Here is a 20,469-nt window from a genome sequence, read left to right as displayed (position 1 = left end):
GAAAAATAGTCAGACGGAAAATAGCATTTATAGTAAATGGTGCAGAACAAGCAGCACTAATGGATGTCTAACACATCTGGATAAGAATAGATAAAGATAAAGTCACCCACACATAGAGGAAGTGAAGGTAACCACACAAGGAGGAGTTTTTTATTGAAACTGTGCATGAATAATGGAGCAACAACACAGAGTACTAAGAAAACCTGCTGAATGACAAAAAAAGTATAAATGTAACAGATCCAGGGACCGCCCTTTAGATCTGCAGGAGGCTTCTATGCTGTGCACATCTCCCATGTACATGGTGAAATAAAGAATTGCTGAATTGAATTGCGTCTGTCTCGAGTTGTTTTCTTGTACCAGGTCAGAATCAAAGGATCGGGGAGGAAATTCATTCCCAACACAGTAATATGTTTTCTTTTTGTCTGTTAACCCTCTGGGGTGGACGGACGTGCCAGCGTGTCAAAATCACATGGCCGATTTAAGATGGCGCAGCAACAAGATGCAGCAACGCAGAGTCTCTGTTTCAACTTGTGTCGAACGCCCAGACTTCAAACGATTTATCAGTTACGATTAAAAATAAACACACTGTTTTTTCGGAATAAAACAGTGGTGTTTACTGCGGGAAGAAATGGTAAAAACTGTGTTTTCTACTGACAGAAAAAACACCCCTTGCATTCCCTATTGGTGTTAAAGTGTACAATGGCAACCAATCAAAAAATTATATGGCAACATGCTGCATTTGGTTGTTTAGGAAGAGGGGGAAGATTTAGGAGTGACACCGGCGAGAGAGAGAGAGCGAAAGAAAGAGAGAGAGAGAGAGTTTTCGCATTTGAGAGATTTGTGACGTTTAGCGTGTTTGGAGTCTATAGTTAGTGTGTAGTTAGTGTGTAGTGTAGTAGTTACGCCTGAGGCCTTGGCTGCATTTTTAGGTAAATAGTACCATATAACTTTGTTGTTTGCAAAACTTGTGCATAATTTTTAAAAATGTACAATATCTGTTTGCATTTCAAGTTATGAAAATGATTCGGTAAACATGTTAGGGTAATACATCTGATATGTATTAATGTTAAACATTAACTGTGTATCTTTATAATATATACTGTGTTTATGATGGATTTGTACATTTTCTCATCACATGTTGATGAGTCATTATGCAGAGACAAGAAAACCTGCAGATTCTGCAGAGTTTGAGGGAAAAAGAATCCAACACTGACACACTTGTAATCATGTTCAAGTCTCAGTAAATGTGTCATAAATGTTTCCTGTGTTTTCTCTTTTGAGAGTGCTACATCGACGTGATTTTGTTTCACCCAAAAACCTAAAAATAGTAAATTTATAAGCAATAAAGTGCACAAAATGCCCGATGTAGCAAATATTATGGGACTACAGATGAAAGTTGCCTCATGGCTGACTCTGGCATATTTACATTTATATATTTATTAATATTTATTGTTTCTTTGAAAATAAATTAATTAAAATTTTAAAATCATACAGTTTAAAAGTGATATGAAAATTGATATTTAATTCTATTATGAAGAAGAAGAAGATTCAATAAACAAAATAAATAAACAATTTGACAATTGATGGTTAATGTAAGGGGACAGCTAATGTTGTCATACTCAGGTCTGTTTTTGATGTTGTTCTTTTAAATGTTTCATGGATATACAAGAACCCACCTTTTGTTTTATATTTGATACATTGATCAGGTGCAACTCATCAACAATCAGTGAGTCATTTAAAATGAATAAACTGCCATTTTTTCCAATAAACAGCCTTTAAGCTACAGTGTATTTGGATGACAACTCCAAAGCTTGTGCCATAAGATAGTTTCACTTATTAAGTGAAGCCAGTTGTTGTAGCAGAATCACCAAAAGGATTTTCAAGCACCAGAAGTGTTTTTGGTGGACTGTGAGCCGTAAATGTTGGATTATGTGCCTCCGATCCAGCCTCCGTAACTTTGACACAGTAACATCCCATTTGGAAAAAAAAATAGGAAAATCTTATAAAAGACTTGCATAAGATGTGGCCTACTTCATTTAGTGAATCATATAAGGCTTATATGATTTACTCATGAAAGTGGCCACTTTCTCATTACTTTCATTTATTGTTTTAGTAAGTATCCAAAACATACAAGTTTCATTTATATAATTTTTCAAAGGATCTTATATCTGTTTTCACTCTTGTATGCTTTTCATACAAGTTTCACTCAAGACAGATACACACTTTATAAGATTTATATATATCTTTTCCATATGGGATCTGTTGCAGTATTTACACCTTTCATGAAATCTCACAAATATTAGCTTTATTTTGATACCAAGGTTGTTTACACAGATAAATACTCCCTTCTTTTTGGGCATGTCATTTTCAAACAGGAAGCTCAGAAAGCCCTTTGGGGCTTAACAGGATAATATCATTATATCTAATGATAATGAGAGCAGAGATTTCATTTTAAACACTCTCAGAGACGTTTGACATTAAAACAGAGTTACAGGTAAAATACTTACTGCTGCTGTCTGCTCTTCTTTAAACTCACATTCTGCACACACGAACATCCACGGACAGATTTCACTGACTGAGCTTGAGAGAGACGCAGCGCTCAATTTAAATTAACAAGCAGAACAAACAGAAACAGAAACAATTTGTAACATCTTTGTGGTTTTGCATGAACAACCACAAAGTTGTTCCGATATCAGTTGTTCATGTCAACCAGCAGCTTCTTCCTCCTCTGAGTCATTCACACTGCTGCAGACAGTCACTTTGTTCAGAGCCTGAAAATAAGATGGTGTCTGTAACAGAGCAGGAAAAACTGAGCTTATAGCGCCACCATCTGGACAGACAGGCTCATTTCAGCTTTAACTGTAGCTGAGTGTTGATGTGCAAACTGCAGCATTTCTGTGAGATTCTTTGAATGTTACTTTGTACATTTGGTGAAGCTGTTGCTGCTGTGATGCTCCTCCTCTATGACACTCATAAGTCACTATATTACTGTGATATATACACTGTTTGTACCTGTTCTGTTTATTTCTTGTGTTTAACTCTGAATCTGTTCACACAGATGAGTCCTGTGATGAGAAGCTGTTATCAAATATTTTATATTTTCTATGAACTTTTCTGTGATAGAAAATGATTCAAACTAAACAAAATAAAACACTCTGCAAATACAAATGTGACTCTATTATTTCCTAAAGTGTTAAAGTTGAATCAATCTTTATTTATATGCAGAAAGAGTTTGTCCTGAATCTGACATGTTGTTATTAAAATCCAAAAGTTCGTAAACATTTAACGGATGATTTAATCAAAAGAAGCAGCGCCCTCTGGCGGACACACATTCAGCTATAATGATGTATATATGTAAACTTGCTTCTCTTATCGAGGCCGGTGACTGACTGTAATGCATCCAGTCAGCTAAGCAGGAAAACGTCATGCTTCATTCATGAGGTCAAAGGTCAGTCAGTACAGCTAGAAGAAGGAAAATCTACAGTCTGACCTGATTCACTCATTACAGTGTATGCAAAACAAAGAGAATCACAAAAACTTTTATATGAAACTTATATTATTTCATATGAATTTTTTTTGTTTGTTTCATAGAAATGACCAAATAAACAGAATAAAAATTAGAGTCACTTGATTAAAAAACGTTGGACATTACTTTGTGCTTAGTTTCATATTTAGTTCTGGGCTCTGACCGCCTGCAGTACTCCACCTGAATGCCTCCTTTGAATACACACTTCTCAGTCTGTTTCCTTATGCTGAGGAACAACATGTTGTGTTGTGAATGACGTGTGCAGAGGGATCCAGAGTTAATTACAGTGTTTGTGATAAGCATTCAGAGGTTTTGGAGTGAGTCTGCCTCGATGTGCAACTGACTTCCTCTTATAGAGAATAAATGTGCTGATGCTGAGTGACTGCTGTTCTTCAGCTTGTAGAAACCATCATGCACCTGCTGCCATACACTACACATCTAAACAAACAAGTGTTTATTTGTTTATTCTGGCTTTCTTCATTATGGATTCTAAGCAAACTGTGAATTGTCTCACCCACAACTGCTGAAGCAACAACACTTTGACCCTCCCATATAGGTCTGCTGCTTCAGACCAACCAAAGCCTTCTTCTTTAGTTTGACAGCCTCCCTCACCACCACAGTAAACAACAGGACAAAGCTCCTCTGAGGGTGATGGTGAGGATGAGGAGAGGTAAATTTCTTAAGCTTTAATCAGGCTCGACGTCCTTTTTTTGGCCAGCTTTTGAACCATTTTATTGCATGTTAGAAAAAAGCTTTTGTTTTTTTGTTTCTGTCAATAACACATATCTAATGATCTCATTTTCAATTGTTTATAATGCAGCGTAATAAGCATGTTCTCAGTGTTACAAAGCTAAGATTGCATACTGAAGCTTTTTTAATAACATGCTAAATATGTCAATAAAAATGGAAAACATACATAATGGACTCTTCCTGATCTCCAGCAATTAAAAATCTTAGTACACTTACAGACTTTGCATTATTTTTAAATGTTTCATTCAGTCAGATTTATGGATAAAGAAAGAAGTCAAGAATACCTAAGAAAGGAACCGGAAAAAATAAGCTCAGTTCATATATATTTATATGTATGTGAAGCAAATTATATAAGATCTTAAACTTGCCCAAAGAGAAAAAAAGCATCAGAACATTAGCATTTTAGCATTTTCAGACTTGTGCCTTTTACAATGCAGAGTAGACGTGATCCTGGTCCTTACTGCCTTTATGTTGGGAGGTTGGACCGTAGTTCTCATATGTGCCAGACAACTGAAAATAAAACATCAACAACATAAAAGCTGAGGTTTCAAACACATTATGCATTATCAGCTTCATGCTGTAAAAAATGAGAAGTACAGCAGTTTTGCTTCAGAGCAAAATACTGACAGGACTAAATGTGCTTTCACATATTTAGATATGGTGAACTGATGTTTGTCTGGGAAGTAAAAGACATGCAAATACAGAAGAACCAACCTAATAACAATAAGAAGAAGAAGAACTAGAACAAGAATAGAACATGTTTCTGTAACTTGGTCTGTTATTAAGTGAAAAAAAATTTCTTTTTCACTACACTTCATTAAGAACATCACACTGATTAAACAGTGGCCACTGAAACCAGCTTAAACAGAAAGTAAATAAGTGACAGAAACTCACCTCCATGTTTTTGTTGCCTGCATTTTCTCTGGTGTTCAGTGCAGTGTTCCTCCTTGTCTTATAAATGTACATGATCAGGATGAAAACAGCCATCAGTAAAACACCAATCAGAGACACACGCACAACCAGACCCATGGAGGAGTCAGGACAATCTGATGAAGACGAAGAAATCCTTGGAGTGAAACTCTGACTCTGTGCTGTTGTTGTTGGTGGTGTTTGTGTTGTTTTAGTTGTTGCTTGTGGTGTCGAAGTAGGTGGATTTGAACCTGTGAACAATAAGCAAATTTAAAAAAAAGAGTAGTGATACTTAAAAAAAAAAAATTTGCTAAATACAAAATGCATCATTAACATTATAATGAAATCTTTAAAGCAGATTAGAAAGTCATGTTCAGCCTCTCACTCAATCTCAGCATCAATCCACATCACCTGATGAACTCAGACTCTTCAAAACATGAATGTGGAAAACTTTAGTGCACTGAAAAAGTGAGGTTGGATGTTGGTGTGACAGATGGTTGTTTGGCACATGATTATATTGTTTTCCTTAAAAAAATATTACACTCTGCAGTGTCTTGTACATTAACTGTTAAATTAGCAATTAACCGTACCTTGAGTATCACAAATAAAATTCTGTTCAGAATATAACACCATCATGCTTTTAGGCTAGAATTGATAACGGTGTGAATTTTTTGAAATTCAGTTTGATTCATAATTTTCTCAAGCCACATTTGAGACACAGGTTTTGTCTGTCAGTTGAACACAATGTCATCACCAACACAACTTTAACTGCAACTTGACTGTAACACTCGAATACATTTGGCCTCAGCTATGATTTTATATGTATGTGAACAGACATTTTTGAAGAAACAGAAAATTTAAAAGAACAACTCCCTCCAACAAAAGATTTAACATTGTTATGTACTTTTGCCAACTGTTCATTCATACAATAAGTCACAAATCTTCTGCTCAGGTTTTACTGCAGGATACAGGCAACTCATTAGAACTTAAATTGAACTTAAACTAAGGTGTTATTCAAAATAACAAAAGAAAAGATAATAATAAAAGACACTGAAAAGAGACAATAGCCCCGACTGTGACAGTGAGTAACAAGAGTCTTCAGTTTTTATCTTATTTCATCTTACTGAATGACAAAAGCATGCTATTGTTTCTTTTTAAATCACATATTTCTTACCATCCTACTTACCATCAATGACAACAAGACCAGTACTGTGGTATGAATCTGGAGACAGAGGGTTTCCATAACCACACCTGTAGCCTCCTGTGTCTGACTTGGTCAGCTGTGTGATGGTCGCATACAGTCCAAACGCAGATCCTGCTCTGTATTCAATGCTGTATCTGCCACTCACAGCTTTGTTATTGCTTGTGTTAATGAGGATCTCCCCTTCATTCTTACACTGATTCTTACAAAAGAACTTCCTCTCTCCATACACAGTATAGGCACATCCCAATGTGATTGCTTCTCCCTCAGTTTCTGTGCGAGTAAAACCAGAGTTTTTATCCAGATCTGTGAAATAGAAGAACATTAATTAGTCTGTGCTTCCTGTAAGCTGTTGTGTCACATTTCCTGTAGCACGTAAGCATCATTAATGATATTCTGATTTTCATATAAAATCAGTGAAAATCTCAGAAACACAGACCTGACCCCGGGCAGGATCAGTTACTACTCTACAATAACATTAGCATATTTAATGAAGCCATTCAAAACGTTACATTCACAAAATGAAGATTCTGAAGTACAGATGGGTGACCTTTCATCTTCTATAACTTAATTTTTTCCATAATATCAAATAGAGATGGCACGATACCACCATTTTATGTCCGATACCGATACGATATCATAAATTTGGATATCTGCCGATACCGATGTGAAGCCGATATAGTGTGTTTTTTAATCAATAAAACTGTTTTTTTAATATCTTGCTGCTTTTTGTATAAATTAATATTCAAGTTAAAAAAAACAACAACACTAAAGCTATTCTGTTATACCTGTATGCAAAAAATACACTGCACCCAAAATATTTCATAGTTCAGCAACACTGATCAATCTAATAAACTTAAACCTACTCCATCCTCCCTATTCTGGTATTTTAAAGAGTAAGAAAACTAACCAATACGGTTCTAAAACTCCCAACAACAACAACAAAAAAAAATAGGGAACCCTCCATCTCATTATGCTTAATTGACGTAATCAACTTTAATTTGATGCAGTGTGGAAAAAAAATGCACAGAAATAAATTATTTTTCAAGAATAATTAAATAGATTCAACATCTTTCCTCAACAGAATTGCAGACTGTACAGATGGTACTTTCCCAAAGGAAAACGTACTATAGCTTACTAGGGTATACAGTGGCTTGCAAATGTATTCGGCCCCCTTGAACTTTTCCACATTTTGTCACATTACAGCCACAAACATGAATCAATTTTATTGGAATTCCACGTGAAAGATCAATACAAAGTGGTGCACACGTGAGAAGTGGAACGAAAATCAGTTATTTATTTGTAAAAAATGTTTGGAATCATATGATTCCAAACATTTTTTACAAATAAATAACTGAAAAGTGGGGTGTGCATAATTATTCAGCCCCCTGAGTCAATACTTTGTAGAACCACCTTTTGCTGCAATTCCAGCTGCCAGTTTTTTAGGGTATGTCTCTACCAGCTTTGCACATCTACAGACTGAAATCCTTGCCCATTCTTCTTTGTATTTGACTATATAATTACTATATACATTAATGGAGTCCTATACATTTTACATCATATTAAAACTTTGGGTGTAAGATTCGGATATTTTTTTATTAAAAGCTAGACATTTTAAATGAGAATAAGAGAGAAAAGTATGTCTTTGTGCCCCCTTTTCCCTGTTCATGCCCTATCGGCCCCCCTGGCTAAACTTTGCTAGATCCGCCCCTGCACAGTTACCAGCCGTCAGCTACTAGAAAAGGATCCTGGTGTAGAAAGTAATATTAAATAAATTCTAACAACAGCTTATCAAGGTTAAACGTGCTGCTGTTGTTCAGCCACTGGTTTCCTCTTTCTGGCGCGAAGTGGGCGATAAACAAACAAGAGAGACGGACTAGCGACAGAAAAGCCGATCAGCTGATCATTGATCAGTTTCACGACTGAAGTAGCAGCAGGAGAGGGAGAGAGAGAGGCAGTCGCTCCATGTATCGGTTGTTAAGCTTAACGTGGGAATGCTTTACAAACATTCAGAGATGAACTTACACACTTGCTTTACTTCTCTCTGGGATAACTTCCTCGGAGATGAAATGCTGGTTTGGTAGCGAGGCTCCAAATACACACAGCCGCTCTATCACGTGACGCACACTGCTCCGATGTGCTACGGTTATGAGCCGAGTTACACCGTGTCGCAAGTTTTGTGAGGTGCTTTTTTGATATTTAATGGATCGATTACATTTTTTATTTCTCTCCGATATCCGGTCCAGTAATTTACGTCAGTATCGGACCCATACCAATACATAATATCGGATCGGTCCATCTCTAATATCAAATGGTTAGCCACTAGCCACTTCTTGCTTCTATTATTCTAGATCAGAGATTTTAACTTGGAAGGGTTTTGCTGTTGAAATCAAGACACATTTCATGTGATGCTAGTAGGTGCAAGTACTTAGGCTAAAACACATGGACAGAAACACACACATACTTTAGTAAAAACTCACCATTTGAAACTCTGACCACAAAGTCTGAGTATGAATCCGGAGCAGAAGATTTTCCCAAACCACACCTGTACAGTCCTGAGTCAGACTTGATCATGTGTGTGAAGGTCAAAGACACAATTCCTTTACCTGAAGATCCATCTTTATAATTAATGCTGTATCTCCCACTCTGAGCTGTGCTTCCATCTGTTTTAATGAGGATATCTTCTGCTCGCTCACATTTTTCCTTACAGAAGAACTTTGTGCTTCCAGGTAAAGTTAAGTGGCAGTTAAGTGAAGCATTTCCTCCTTCAGCTGCAGACCAGATATTGAGCTTTGCCTTGACGAGCACAGCTGGATCTGTCAGATAATAACAATAATAGCAAGATGAACATCAAATGCGAATATGTGTATTTTATAAAGTTCCCTTAAAAAATAAAAATAAATAAAGAACAGCATGAACGAAACAATGAGGTATTCAGTCCTCACCTGACAAGAAAACAAAGTAGAGAAAATGGAGGATTTTCATTTTGGTTTTGATCCTGATGCAGAAAAGTTGTTAAACTTCAGAAGAACAGCATCGAACACTTCACTCCGTCTGTCAGATTATAAGAAAACTGCTTAGTTAGTTGTTCCCTTTTTTCACTTCCTTATATTTGTTCAGTTACACCCAAAACATGCGGATGAGGATAGCGATGTGATGATACAGTGTACATGTGTACAAACATCAACATCATTAATCTACCTGTATGCAGTTTGTTCATCATGAAACATCTTTGATGTTGTGATTGTGAATGAACAAAGTTTCAGATTAAATTTGACTTTGTGACTTTGAAATACTGCTGATGCTGCTTTATCATCAAAGGGGAACATAAAGCAGACAAAATCTTTCATGCTTCTGGTAAATTAATTTTATTTGAGAGGTTTCCTGAGTTTTACTATAGCTAATAAAACTCCTCGTTTCATTTTGTTTTGTTTTTTTGTTTGTTTATTTGTAACTCAGAAGTTATTCTTACTAAGTCCTAATCAATCCGAGGTTACCAATATCAGTGCTATATCACATTTAGATTAGGAATATGGGGCCATAAAAAAAAAAAAAAACATTGTAATCCTTGTTCAATATGATCAACTTGTTTACTTTTGTAACTAAAACTGGAGGAGTTTCTGAATTTTGAATAATGCTTCCTGGTTGAATATGGAGTTGAGGAAGTGCTGCAGAGTTGACTTTGGCACAGCTGTTCTCTGTCTCACTGTCAGAATGACCCAAAGTACAACTTCCCCCCATTGACCCTTAATTTCTGAAAAAGCCAGAGAGAGTGAAGAAACAGCAGGTCTCTCTCCGAATGATGGGACACAAGCTGAACTCATATCATGGCAGCTGAAAGTGTCCAAGCAGCCATTTGTATCTACACACTGTAAGACCGAATAGTAATAGTTTGATAAATGAAATGTGTTCCAACTACTTAAAAACCTGTTATAAGTTAATACACCTTTATTTTTTTGAGTAGTTTGAACAAGTTTGTTTTTTCAAGTTATCAGTACTTGAATATATTGATTAGTTTCTGACATTGCCCTCAAATAATTTGAGTTTTAAGACTGACGTCACTTACATGCCTACGTACGTACTACTTTCATGCGCCACCTGTTTCTTTATGAAGTGCTGGCAACCATTTTGGATTCATCGCTTGGAGTGTGAATGCCCGCTCGTTACCCCGAAAGAAACTTGTGGAACGTTAATATCCGAACAGAAATAAAAACATTTGTGAAGGCCTTTTTTTGCTGCATTGCCTTTGACGCTGGATAAAGGAGGACGTGCTGTGGTATTTTATGGACTTTTGAACTGGAACAGCTAACGCTGTGCACTTGGCTAGCTGCATTTACCGCCTTTGCAGCAATTTTGTCTTCAGGAGCACTTTTGTGGTAAGTTTTATTTTTTCTGAAACTATAGTTCTCCTTTGTAATATGGTTTTTTATTGTCATAAATGTACAACTGTAGCAGGCATTTAAGAATTACATGCATGAGTCGTTTTATCCATGTCGCCTTGGCCGGTGTTGTGCCAAAAAGTGATTGTCTGCCAAAAACTGATTTCCGGTATTTGCCAAAAACTGATTGCTCGTATTTAAACTGCTATAAGTAACTTGTTGGGCTATAATATGTGAAACATATGTTAAAATGCATCCCTTATGGATGACATAAAGTCATCTTGAACCACAAACAACATTCGTGTAACAAGGTAGAAGCCGCAATCAGTTTTTGGCAGTGACTTTTATATAACCTTTATTTATGCACTTAAAAAAATCTCATTAACATGAAAAATGTCTTTTGTAAGAGTAAGTTGGCCAAGAGGACAGCAGAAATGGCAGCAAATATTACAATAGTTCTGTAAAAATATTTTAAGTGGGGATAAAGGACCGGATTGGTTATAATGTAAGTACAATAACACAGAGTTGTAAAGATACTTGAAAAACGGATAATTTTTTAATTCTCTATATAACCCCTTTGTAAACCCTGTTCACCGAAGTCTATTTATGAACATACGTAAAGATATTACACATAAAAAATACACAGAAACATTGGAAATCAGTTTTTGGCACAACACCCCAAAGTGTTTTGCATGAATTATGCTAATAAGCTCACATTTAGTATAACACATTATTAGTCCCAGCAGAGGCACTGCTCGTACTTTTCTAATCTCTTACTATTTTAAAAGAAGTCTTTAGAAGGCGTTTCTGGATTTGCAGATTATAAACTGCCTTGTGGTTAAATTGTTGAATCAATATGCACTGCTGCGCTGCTTCACACTTAGCACATACATGGATATTGACTTTGGCTAACCCATTTGCTAACTGGTGGAACTTAAAACTTACGTTTAGTTCTCTGGAGTTGTACATATTAAAACTGGGGCAGCAAAATTGTAGGCACAGGACACACTTACAAAAGCAGTGATTAATCATTACATAATTAGGCGGTAGAACTTGGTTTACGTTGCAAATAAATGTAGAAGCTTCTGAACTGTAAAATTGTTGTGCCTGGTCTATTTTAGGTTAACTTAAGGGTGAATCCATCAATAATATATTTACCAAACAGTTATTTTTTCGTTTTATTTTATTCTGATGCCCAGTGTTCATTAGTGAAAGACTTAGTTTTTTTTCTGTCCGGGGCTGGGTCTGTGACCCAGCATTTTGAGTTTATTTTGTATTTTTGCTTTCTTATGTTATATTGAAATGAGGTGAAGTTATTGTATTGTTGTTACTATTAGTTAAGGTTTAGTTGAGTTCTGGGCTAGTTATGTTTCATCTGTGTCTCCTTGGTTATGTGTCTTTTCTGTTCTCTGTGTAGTCTGTCTTGTCTTCTGTGTTTTACTGTTATGTCCATGCCAGGGGAGAAGTAAATTTTCAGGGGTGAAGATGCTGTTCACCTTGACCAGCTAAGACTACACATTGTAGATGAAGTCGAGAAAAGTGAAAAGAATCCTGTCCTCATTACAAAGCTGATGCACACAACTTTGGCCTTGCGATGCAAAGAGATCATCAATGATGACCTACCAGTAGGTCAGATCCTGGATCGCTGGCCTTCTCTGAAATCCCAGTCCCACATAAGAATGTATATAGATGTATCTAACAAGATGTATTTTATATCAACTTCTGTTATCTGGCCTGTCTGAACAAATGATGCCTTTGGAGTGTAAGGATTGTGATGTATTTTGCAAAGATTTATAGACTAATTGAAACTTGTAAACATAAATATATCCTGTGTGTTCAGATCTGTGCAGAATTCCACAGGATTACGAACCTCGACCTGAAGAACCACTTTTATGCTGTGTTGGACCAACATGCTCCCCGGCTCCAGAGCTTATTCAGAAAGAAAGCTGTTTGCACAGGGAACCTGTCTGATGTCCTGTCTCAGCTCTTCAGAAGCTATAATCTCCAGGTTAGTGGGTTTTTGTCTTGTTTTTTGAGCTTTATTTAATTTGATAAATTTTTCAATTTTAACTACCATTCTTGACTAGGTAAGCCAATAATTTAAAGATTTTCTTGTGATGTAGGAACAAGCTGATATCCATGCCCAACATGCTGGTGTGCTTCATGCCCTCCCTGCCTATTTGTACGAAGACACCTCTACCTTCATCAAAACTTGGGATGTAAGTTTTGGACAAAATTGTGAACAATATCTTAGTAACATCCTTGTTTTGATTTCACAAAACATTGTGACACTTTACAGTGTGAGAAGCATCTCCATGCTTGGGATCTGTCTACAACAGTGTCCATGTCACATAATGGGAAACACTACATGTTTTTAATGTGTGTAGACCTTCTATAATGTTCCTAGCTCAACCATACATCACTGTACAAATGAAAAAAATATATAACTCCTATTGACTTTCTGTTGTTATTGCTACGAAGAGGTATGACTTTGCTTTACTAAAAGTACTATTTTTGTCAGTTTATTTATCTCAAATCTTTGGTGGGTTGTGGCTTTTTTGTTGTTCAAACAATTGATTTCTGAGCTAGTAATAATCCAGAAATGTGACTTGTACAGATGAAACTAAGAGAAATAGGAATGCACTAACATGTAGTAATTTTGTTTTCTGTAGATGATGCATACTGATAGACCAGATATTAGTGAAGTGCCACTTGGACTCCTCCTGATCAGAGCCAATTCCAGCGATGCAACATTCTTCTGCCCTGAGAAGACTGCAGTTTTGGTCGAGGGTAACATGATCATTGATTTCACCAACCTGGCTCATGCATTTCTAGTAATATTTGGATTGACCTACGCCCTGCACCTAAGCAACCCAAAATGTTTGGCCAACATTTTTGACTTTATTCACAAAGTTTTGATGGGTCTGGAGGGTGGGAAGTTGAAGCCCAAAGTCCTGAGTCTTAAAAATGATCTTTCGGCAGCAGAATAAAGTCCAGGATTCCTACACAGCCCTCAAGTGCCTGTTAAAGCAAGTAATTCAGTTTATCGTGTTTCCAAGTCTGGATAAGTTTTAAAAAAAAGAGAGAGAGAGAGAGAGAATAGAATAAAGAAATCTTTGCAGACTCTGTTTCATACTTCATTATCTAAAAGCCACATCCAAAGTAAAAGGGGTGATGTTTTTTCTTTTCTTTTTTCCCATCATCACTTGTGTTTTAGTTGATATTGATTGTGTTTTTAGTCAGATAACTGTAAATCCATACAGAAAATGAAGGACGATCTCACTACATTTCTGGCTTCTAGGTGGGATCTTGAATGTCACTTAAGGAACGTTCCTCCTGAACTACTCATAACTGACATAAGGCGCTAAGGAGGTTTATAACACTTTGTTTTATGTTTCTAAAGAAGTATTTTTCTATTTAAAGTTTTATTGCTCTGTTCTTGAGACTGTGATTGCACTCTACAAATGTGCATTTTGCATAACCACAGGATTGGCATATTAAAAGGTTACCAATTATATTTCAGTGTCTTAGCTGCACTATACGGTAATGTACTTTCATTCAGTTTTCCCACCTAATAATGCAGGATTTTCTTTTCCTTTTGTTTTTTAATAAAAAGGCCATACTCATGTGTTAATCAAATCTGAATACTCTTAAAACATGTTGTGAAATTCTTTATTTCTAATACTGTAACCTTGTGCCAAAACTGGACATTTCTGACATTATTCCCTATAAAATGTGGTGGATTTATGTCTTTGGGCTTTTTGTCAGAAAAGCTATGTGTTAAAGTAACTCAATAAATTTGTAACTTGAATTTATATTTTCTGTCTTATGTTTTTACAAGTGTAATTATTTTGGGCACATTTTTTTTTTAATATAAAATTCAAAACACCGTAGATTTGGATATTACAAGAGTTTGTATTTTAAATTTTTGAGTTGTATTAGCTTAAAATGGTTAACATTTTGAAACTAAATATTAATTCCTACAAGTTACTTGAGCTAGATTTGTACTTGAAACTCAAAATATGAAGTAGAGAGTGCTAAACCAAAAATGTGGATATAACATAAAAACATTTATCAATGGTACTTAAAAATATTTATCTAAAGCTAATAAATAAAGTGTGTTTATTTAACTTTTATTTTTAAGTTTTAGTTTCTTAAAATATTTTATGTAATCAGTTTCACCAAAGGTTTTGAGTTAAATTAACTTATTGGGTTTTACAGTGCAGGAGTGACAATTAAAGTCTTAAAAACACTAAAATCAAGGAGCTTTATTCATTATGAATTCAGCTTTACTGCAAAAGATCTGTCAGATAAGCAGGGCGTTTTGAGGAAGTCAGTTTCTTTAAAGAACATTTTATACTACTGCAAAGAAACTGCACTTTTATGCACAACTAAACTACCTAAAATATCCACTCAACTATTAGACTGCTGTATTTTCAATTCAATTCAATTTTATTTATATAGCGCCAAATCACAACAAAAGTCGCCTCAAGGCAATGTGACAAGTTTACTCTTCTTAACATCAAAAGAATACTTAAAGGAAATGGGCATATATGAATTATATGTCATGTAATCAATTTACTTTAATCCATTTTTACATACTGACATTAGGTCTACTCAACCAAGGCACTGTCATTATAGTTTTCTTTTTTTTGCTAGGTTGCTTTTACACTGCTAGAATTGAAGCTTCTAGATCACAGATTAAAAAGTTCATCCGTAACAGTTATAGGCTATTTATCACTATTATTGTGAACATTATTTGAACAGTATTGTACTGCAGAAAGTAGTTTGTTGGTAAAAATAAAATAAAAAAGCAAAAGGAAGTTAATAATGGAAGAGAGACAGACCATCATAACCCTTAAAAGTGTTGAAAGTGTAGGTCTTCTCTACAGGGAAATTGCGAAGAAACTCAATGTTACAGTAAGTACAGTCTCTTTCACCATCAAAAGGGATTCAGAAACTGTAATAAACTTACAGAAGTACATACAGTAGTTTAGTAGAGTTTCTTCAATACTTTCAAGTCCCAAAAGTTCAAGATTTTCATTTCAAGTTTTAGAGCAGGAGCTTCTACATGGGGGACCCACTTTTTGCCATGTGACTTTTTTGTATTTTACTACATGTGTACATTCTGACTGAAATTTCTTCATTTAAAACTCTGTTGAGTTTTCATGCTGACAGACCTGACAGGGTCATTGAAGGAGTAATTTATCTCAGATAAAGATGAAAGATTTTCTACTCTGCAGATTCCTCGACCATCCTCTAACTGAGTTGTGTTTGTATACAGATGCTCCTTCAGGTGTGATGATCTACACCAGAAACGAGGTGGAGCTCAGAGTTAAAAACACACTGATCTGTCATGTGACTGGTTTCTATCCTGCTCCTGTCAAAGTCTCCTGGACCAAGAATGGACAGATTACGACTGGAGGATCCAGCATCAACACTCCCTATCCCAACAAAGATGGAACCTTCACCCAGATCGCCAGACTGCAGTTCATCCCACAGCAGGGAGACGTCTACAGCTGTACAGTGGAACATCTGGCTCTGACCAAACCACTGACCAAAATCTATAGTGAGAAACACTTTTTATTAACACAGAGGAGACAGACTGAAACACAGAGACAATAGTGCATAATTATGAAGGTTCATATCTTTGTGGCTGTGAATGCGAATGGCTGTCTGTCTTTGTGTTAGCCCTGCAGCCAGACTGACAAGGATGAGTGGAAGAGAGTGGATGGAATTTGAGAAAAATATCTTGCTTTCAAAAAGTGTCATTTTTGCAAGATATTTCTTCCAATGTACATATTAAAAAATTATGTAGGATAGCTTCCTCCGCTTCCACAACATCTCTAAAATTAGAAATATCCTGTTTCAGAGTGGCACTGAAAAACTTGTTCATGCATTTATTACTTCTAGGGTGTATTTCTGTAGTTTGTTACTATCAGGATGTCCTAAAAACTGCCTTAAAACCCTTAAGTTGATTCAAAATGCTGCAGAAAGAGTACTGACAGGGACTAGACAGAGAAAGCAGATTTTTTTTCCTGTATTGGCTTCCCTTCATTGGCTCCCTGTTAAATCCAGAATTGAATTTAAAATTCTGCTCATCGCATCACATTTTTGGTAAAGCATATAGTTAGAGCTGGATCAGGTGACCCTGAATAATCCCATAGTTTGGTTACTTCCTTATCTTATAAAAGGGACTTTTTCCTTCTGTCTGTCGCCAAAACGCTTCATTGTAGAGGTCATATGATTATTGCCGTTTTTTTTGTTTGTTTGTTTTCCTTGTATTAATGTCGAGTTTTTACCTTAATATATAAAGCACCTTCAAGATTCAAGAGCTTTATTGTAGTATACACATTATACAGTGTATCGAAATGCTGTTTCACCCTAAGCCCCCCATGGTGCATTTATAAATATATAAAGGATATATCTCCAAGAGATATAAAACTAGGAATTACAAATAAATAGTATGCTAAGTTTGGTAAACATTAAGGGGAAAAAAAGCTACTATTTACTAACTGTACAATTCTATACAATACTATAATGGTAACTATACAGTATAAACAAAGACAGGACAGACACAATACAAAGTGGAATGTGCAGTAGGTATTGAATGCCAGTTTCAAGTTATTGTCAGGATATTATCGACGAGACATGCCAAAGACGTGCAAAATAGAAAATGTGCAAATATAATATAATTTAGGTGTGTGTTCAGAACTATGTGACTGAGTGTGCAAATAAGCATATTGTTCCTAGGACCAGTTTGTAGTGGATTTGTGGAAGTTTTTGTTGTTTTTGAGTCTTTTGATGGTTATTGTAAGGTGTTTGTAGAGGTTTATGTTTATATCAGTCCTTTGGTGGTAGTGAGTTGAGGGCTCTGACTGCTTGGGGGAAGAAGCTCTTGCAGTGCCTGGTAGTTACGGTTTTAATGCTGCAAAACCGTCTGCCAGATGGAAGGAGGGAGAACAGTGCACATGAGGGGTGGAAAGTGTCCTTCACTGCACTGTTCACACATCGAATAATGTGTCTGTCATAGAGTTGGGAGATGGATGTGAGAGGGCTTCCAATGATCCTCTCTGCTGTCCTCACTATCCGCTGCAGAGACTTCTTTTCAGCGAGGGTGCAGTTCCCTTGAGGCTCTTGTTGTGATTTGGAGCTAAATAAAATAAAACTGAATTTTAAAAAATCTCTTTAGATACTTTGAAATTTGCAATGTTAATGCAACTAATTACAAATAACACAATGTTTCTATAGATGAAGTGTAGAAGTGTCTATCTGCTTCTGTATTTATGCTGTTTCTGATTTGGTTGTAATAATTGTGAAACTGAAATAATTGTGTATTTCTGCCACTGTAAATCTTACTGTTAAGAACCAAGTGGGCCCATTAAAGTTAACAGAACGCTACTCAAAAGTCACTTAACAAAAACATAACTCAACAAACTGACCTGCCCAAATGAGAAACAGCTCCAGTTATATAGCAAATGAACAAACCATTATATACCCAAAGGTGAAAACTAGAGAGATAACAGCTAACCATCATTCAAGAAGAACCCCATTCCACCATGATCACAATAGATGGTCCAGTCCATTTTATTGGCTTCTGCATTTAAACCAGCTCCACCCTCAGCCTCCTCTTTCAGCCAAACCAGGAAGGACTGGAGCGGAGGTCAGGTAACTCAGAAAGAACAGAAATATAATTAATATAACATACACCTATATAAAATAACAAACAATGCAAAGCAAAGTCTATGCCACCATTTGGACAATAGCTTAGTGCTGTTTTGCATTACAGTTAAACTCAAAATATCAAATTAGTTAACTTATGATCACAGAAGCTTTTTAGCATAACGTAAACATAAGACAAAAAGATCAAATGAAAATTACCTAAGTAATTCAATTGTGTGGTTGCATGCAGCCATCACAGAAATATAATGTCTTTGTTGTTTTTAGTTCAGCCCAGTGTCAGAATCAAGTCCAAGACCCCGCTTTCTGATCAGCATCCTGCCATGTTGGTCTGCAGCATCTACGACTTCTTTCCCAATAAGATCAAAGTGAGCTGGCTCAGAGATGAACAGGAAGTCTACTCTGATGTGATGGTCTATATTCAGATCCAGTTCTGTGAGTGGTGTGTGAATAAGTGATGTTTGTGTTGAAGGTCTGGAGAGAAGATCTCCTGTGTGGTGGAGCACGCCAGCCTGAGTGAACCTCTGATCACTGACTGGGGTAAATACCTGTCTGTGTGTCTGTCTGTACACACAAATATGCATCTGAGTGCTCACCTGTCTGTTCTACTATTGGCCTCTATCTGTCACCTTTCCGACTCAGATCCGTCCTCGGACAAATCAACATCTGAATCAACGACACTGATTGCCTTCGGAGCCTCTATACTGACCCTGGGTCTGATCTTACTTCTGGTTGGATATTTTTTCTACAGGTGGAAAGCCGGAGGTCAGACCAGGACTCACACTCAAAGACCAGTTAACAGCACTTCATATCAGTCTTGTTAGTAGACTATTTGTGTTCCAAATTCACTTTCAGGTAGTTTTAAATCAATTTCTCACAATTTAGACAAGTTTAAGTCCATTTCTATACCACAGTTTAATTTCACTGCTGTGTTCTGATATGATAGATCCCAGCTATCCCTGTATAGGAGTTTTGGATTGGCTCTCCATCTAAACGGCCTGATTCTGTGCTTTTATTTATTATTTATTATTCCATCGAACCACAGAAGTGAAGGTAAGCTATTTACATAGGGTGAATAATATATAATAGCGTATGCAAATGGTAATTTTTGAAGTAATGAGCTATTACACTTCACTTGTATTGCTTACGTCTGTGTAATGCGCTATTACTTGAAATAAAACTTTGAATCTGCTGCTGTCTGTTAACAATCTAGACAACTGCCGGTAAGTTGCAATGAAATGTGTTCGTGGTGCACTTTTTATCAGTCAGCATGCATGACCAGTCCCGGACTGGTAATTGGAACGCTGAGGTTGTCCATATTCATGGACTGAATCCTCCTGAGGACCCGGCTGTCAATGGAAAATTGTACTTAGCAGTCAGTATAGACTTTTAATGATATAAGTTTGCATATGATAGAATACTGCATGATGACCTTTTGATGACTTAGACTGTTGTTCACTACAAGACTTGTTCTGTTCTCTTTTATAAGTTTCTTCCCACAGCGATAATAAGAGCTGAACAAGCAGTTTCACTCCCTACCAGGAAGAGGAGAGCTGAAGACTCTTATTTTCAATCCCTAACAAGAAGAGGGGCCGCTTCCTTCAGAATCCCACAACACACACATACACCTACATACACCAACATTCCTCTGTCTACGAACAGACGTATTCACTATTGTATTACCTTTGTATATAAATAAAGACCAGGGCAGTGGCAGAACGTGAGTCCCTGAGCCCTCACTCTTGTGCGAGTGCTCTGTGGCTGCCCTTGCTTGCAAGTAAAAAACTGCAGTGTGTGTGTTTCTACTATCAGACTCTCAGCTGAAGAAGTGTCTTTAGAATAAATCTCTTGACATTTATTTTGGTCCTTCGTAGCCGGATCAGAAATATCAGAACTGTTATCTGTGACTCTGTTCCAGGATCTAGCACTGACTCCTGACGCCGTGGGAAGCCAGCACCAAAGTCTGTGCACAGCCCTCTTAGATGAGGACGAAAGCCCCGGACGTGAATTCGCGTCCGGGCCGG

General features: G+C 36.5%; 3 protein-coding genes across 3 annotated transcripts in view; 2 read left to right on the top strand and 1 right to left on the bottom strand.

The window, feature by feature from the left end:
* Positions 1–19,357, top strand: part of LOC100702826 (H-2 class II histocompatibility antigen, E-S beta chain-like) — a 38,805-nt gene extending 19,448 nt beyond the window's left edge. The window contains exons 4-5 of the mRNA XM_019354695.2: positions 18,918–18,985; positions 19,088–19,357. Coding sequence (XP_019210240.1) covers positions 18,918–18,985; positions 19,088–19,269 — 250 coding nt within the window. The 3' untranslated portion in view covers positions 19,270–19,357. The remainder of the gene's footprint in view (positions 1–18,917; positions 18,986–19,087) is intronic.
* On the bottom strand, positions 4,041–9,199 carry LOC109199368 (uncharacterized). Its single transcript, XM_019354697.2, has 4 exons — positions 8,867–9,199; positions 6,372–6,692; positions 5,171–5,436; positions 4,041–4,786 (listed from the first exon to the last, which is right to left on the bottom strand). The coding sequence occupies exons 1-4, from the start codon at positions 8,958–8,960 to the stop codon at positions 4,703–4,705; spliced, it is 765 nt and encodes a 254-aa protein (XP_019210242.1). The 5' UTR covers positions 8,961–9,199; the 3' UTR covers positions 4,041–4,702.
* On the top strand, positions 12,454–13,846 carry LOC109199370 (uncharacterized). The gene is made up of 3 exons (XM_019354701.2): positions 12,454–12,773; positions 12,889–12,984; positions 13,438–13,846. The coding sequence occupies exons 1-3, from the start codon at positions 12,540–12,542 to the stop codon at positions 13,753–13,755; spliced, it is 648 nt and encodes a 215-aa protein (XP_019210246.1). The 5' UTR covers positions 12,454–12,539; the 3' UTR covers positions 13,756–13,846.
* Positions 19,358–20,469: the final 1,112 nt, after the last annotated feature.

The sequence above is a fragment of the Oreochromis niloticus genome, linkage group LG3 (genome assembly GCF_001858045.2).
Source record: "Oreochromis niloticus isolate F11D_XX linkage group LG3, O_niloticus_UMD_NMBU, whole genome shotgun sequence".
Lineage (NCBI taxonomy): Eukaryota > Metazoa > Chordata > Actinopteri > Cichliformes > Cichlidae > Oreochromis > Oreochromis niloticus.
Note: the sequence above shows the minus strand (reverse complement) of the source record. Positions and strands in the feature narration are given on the sequence as shown.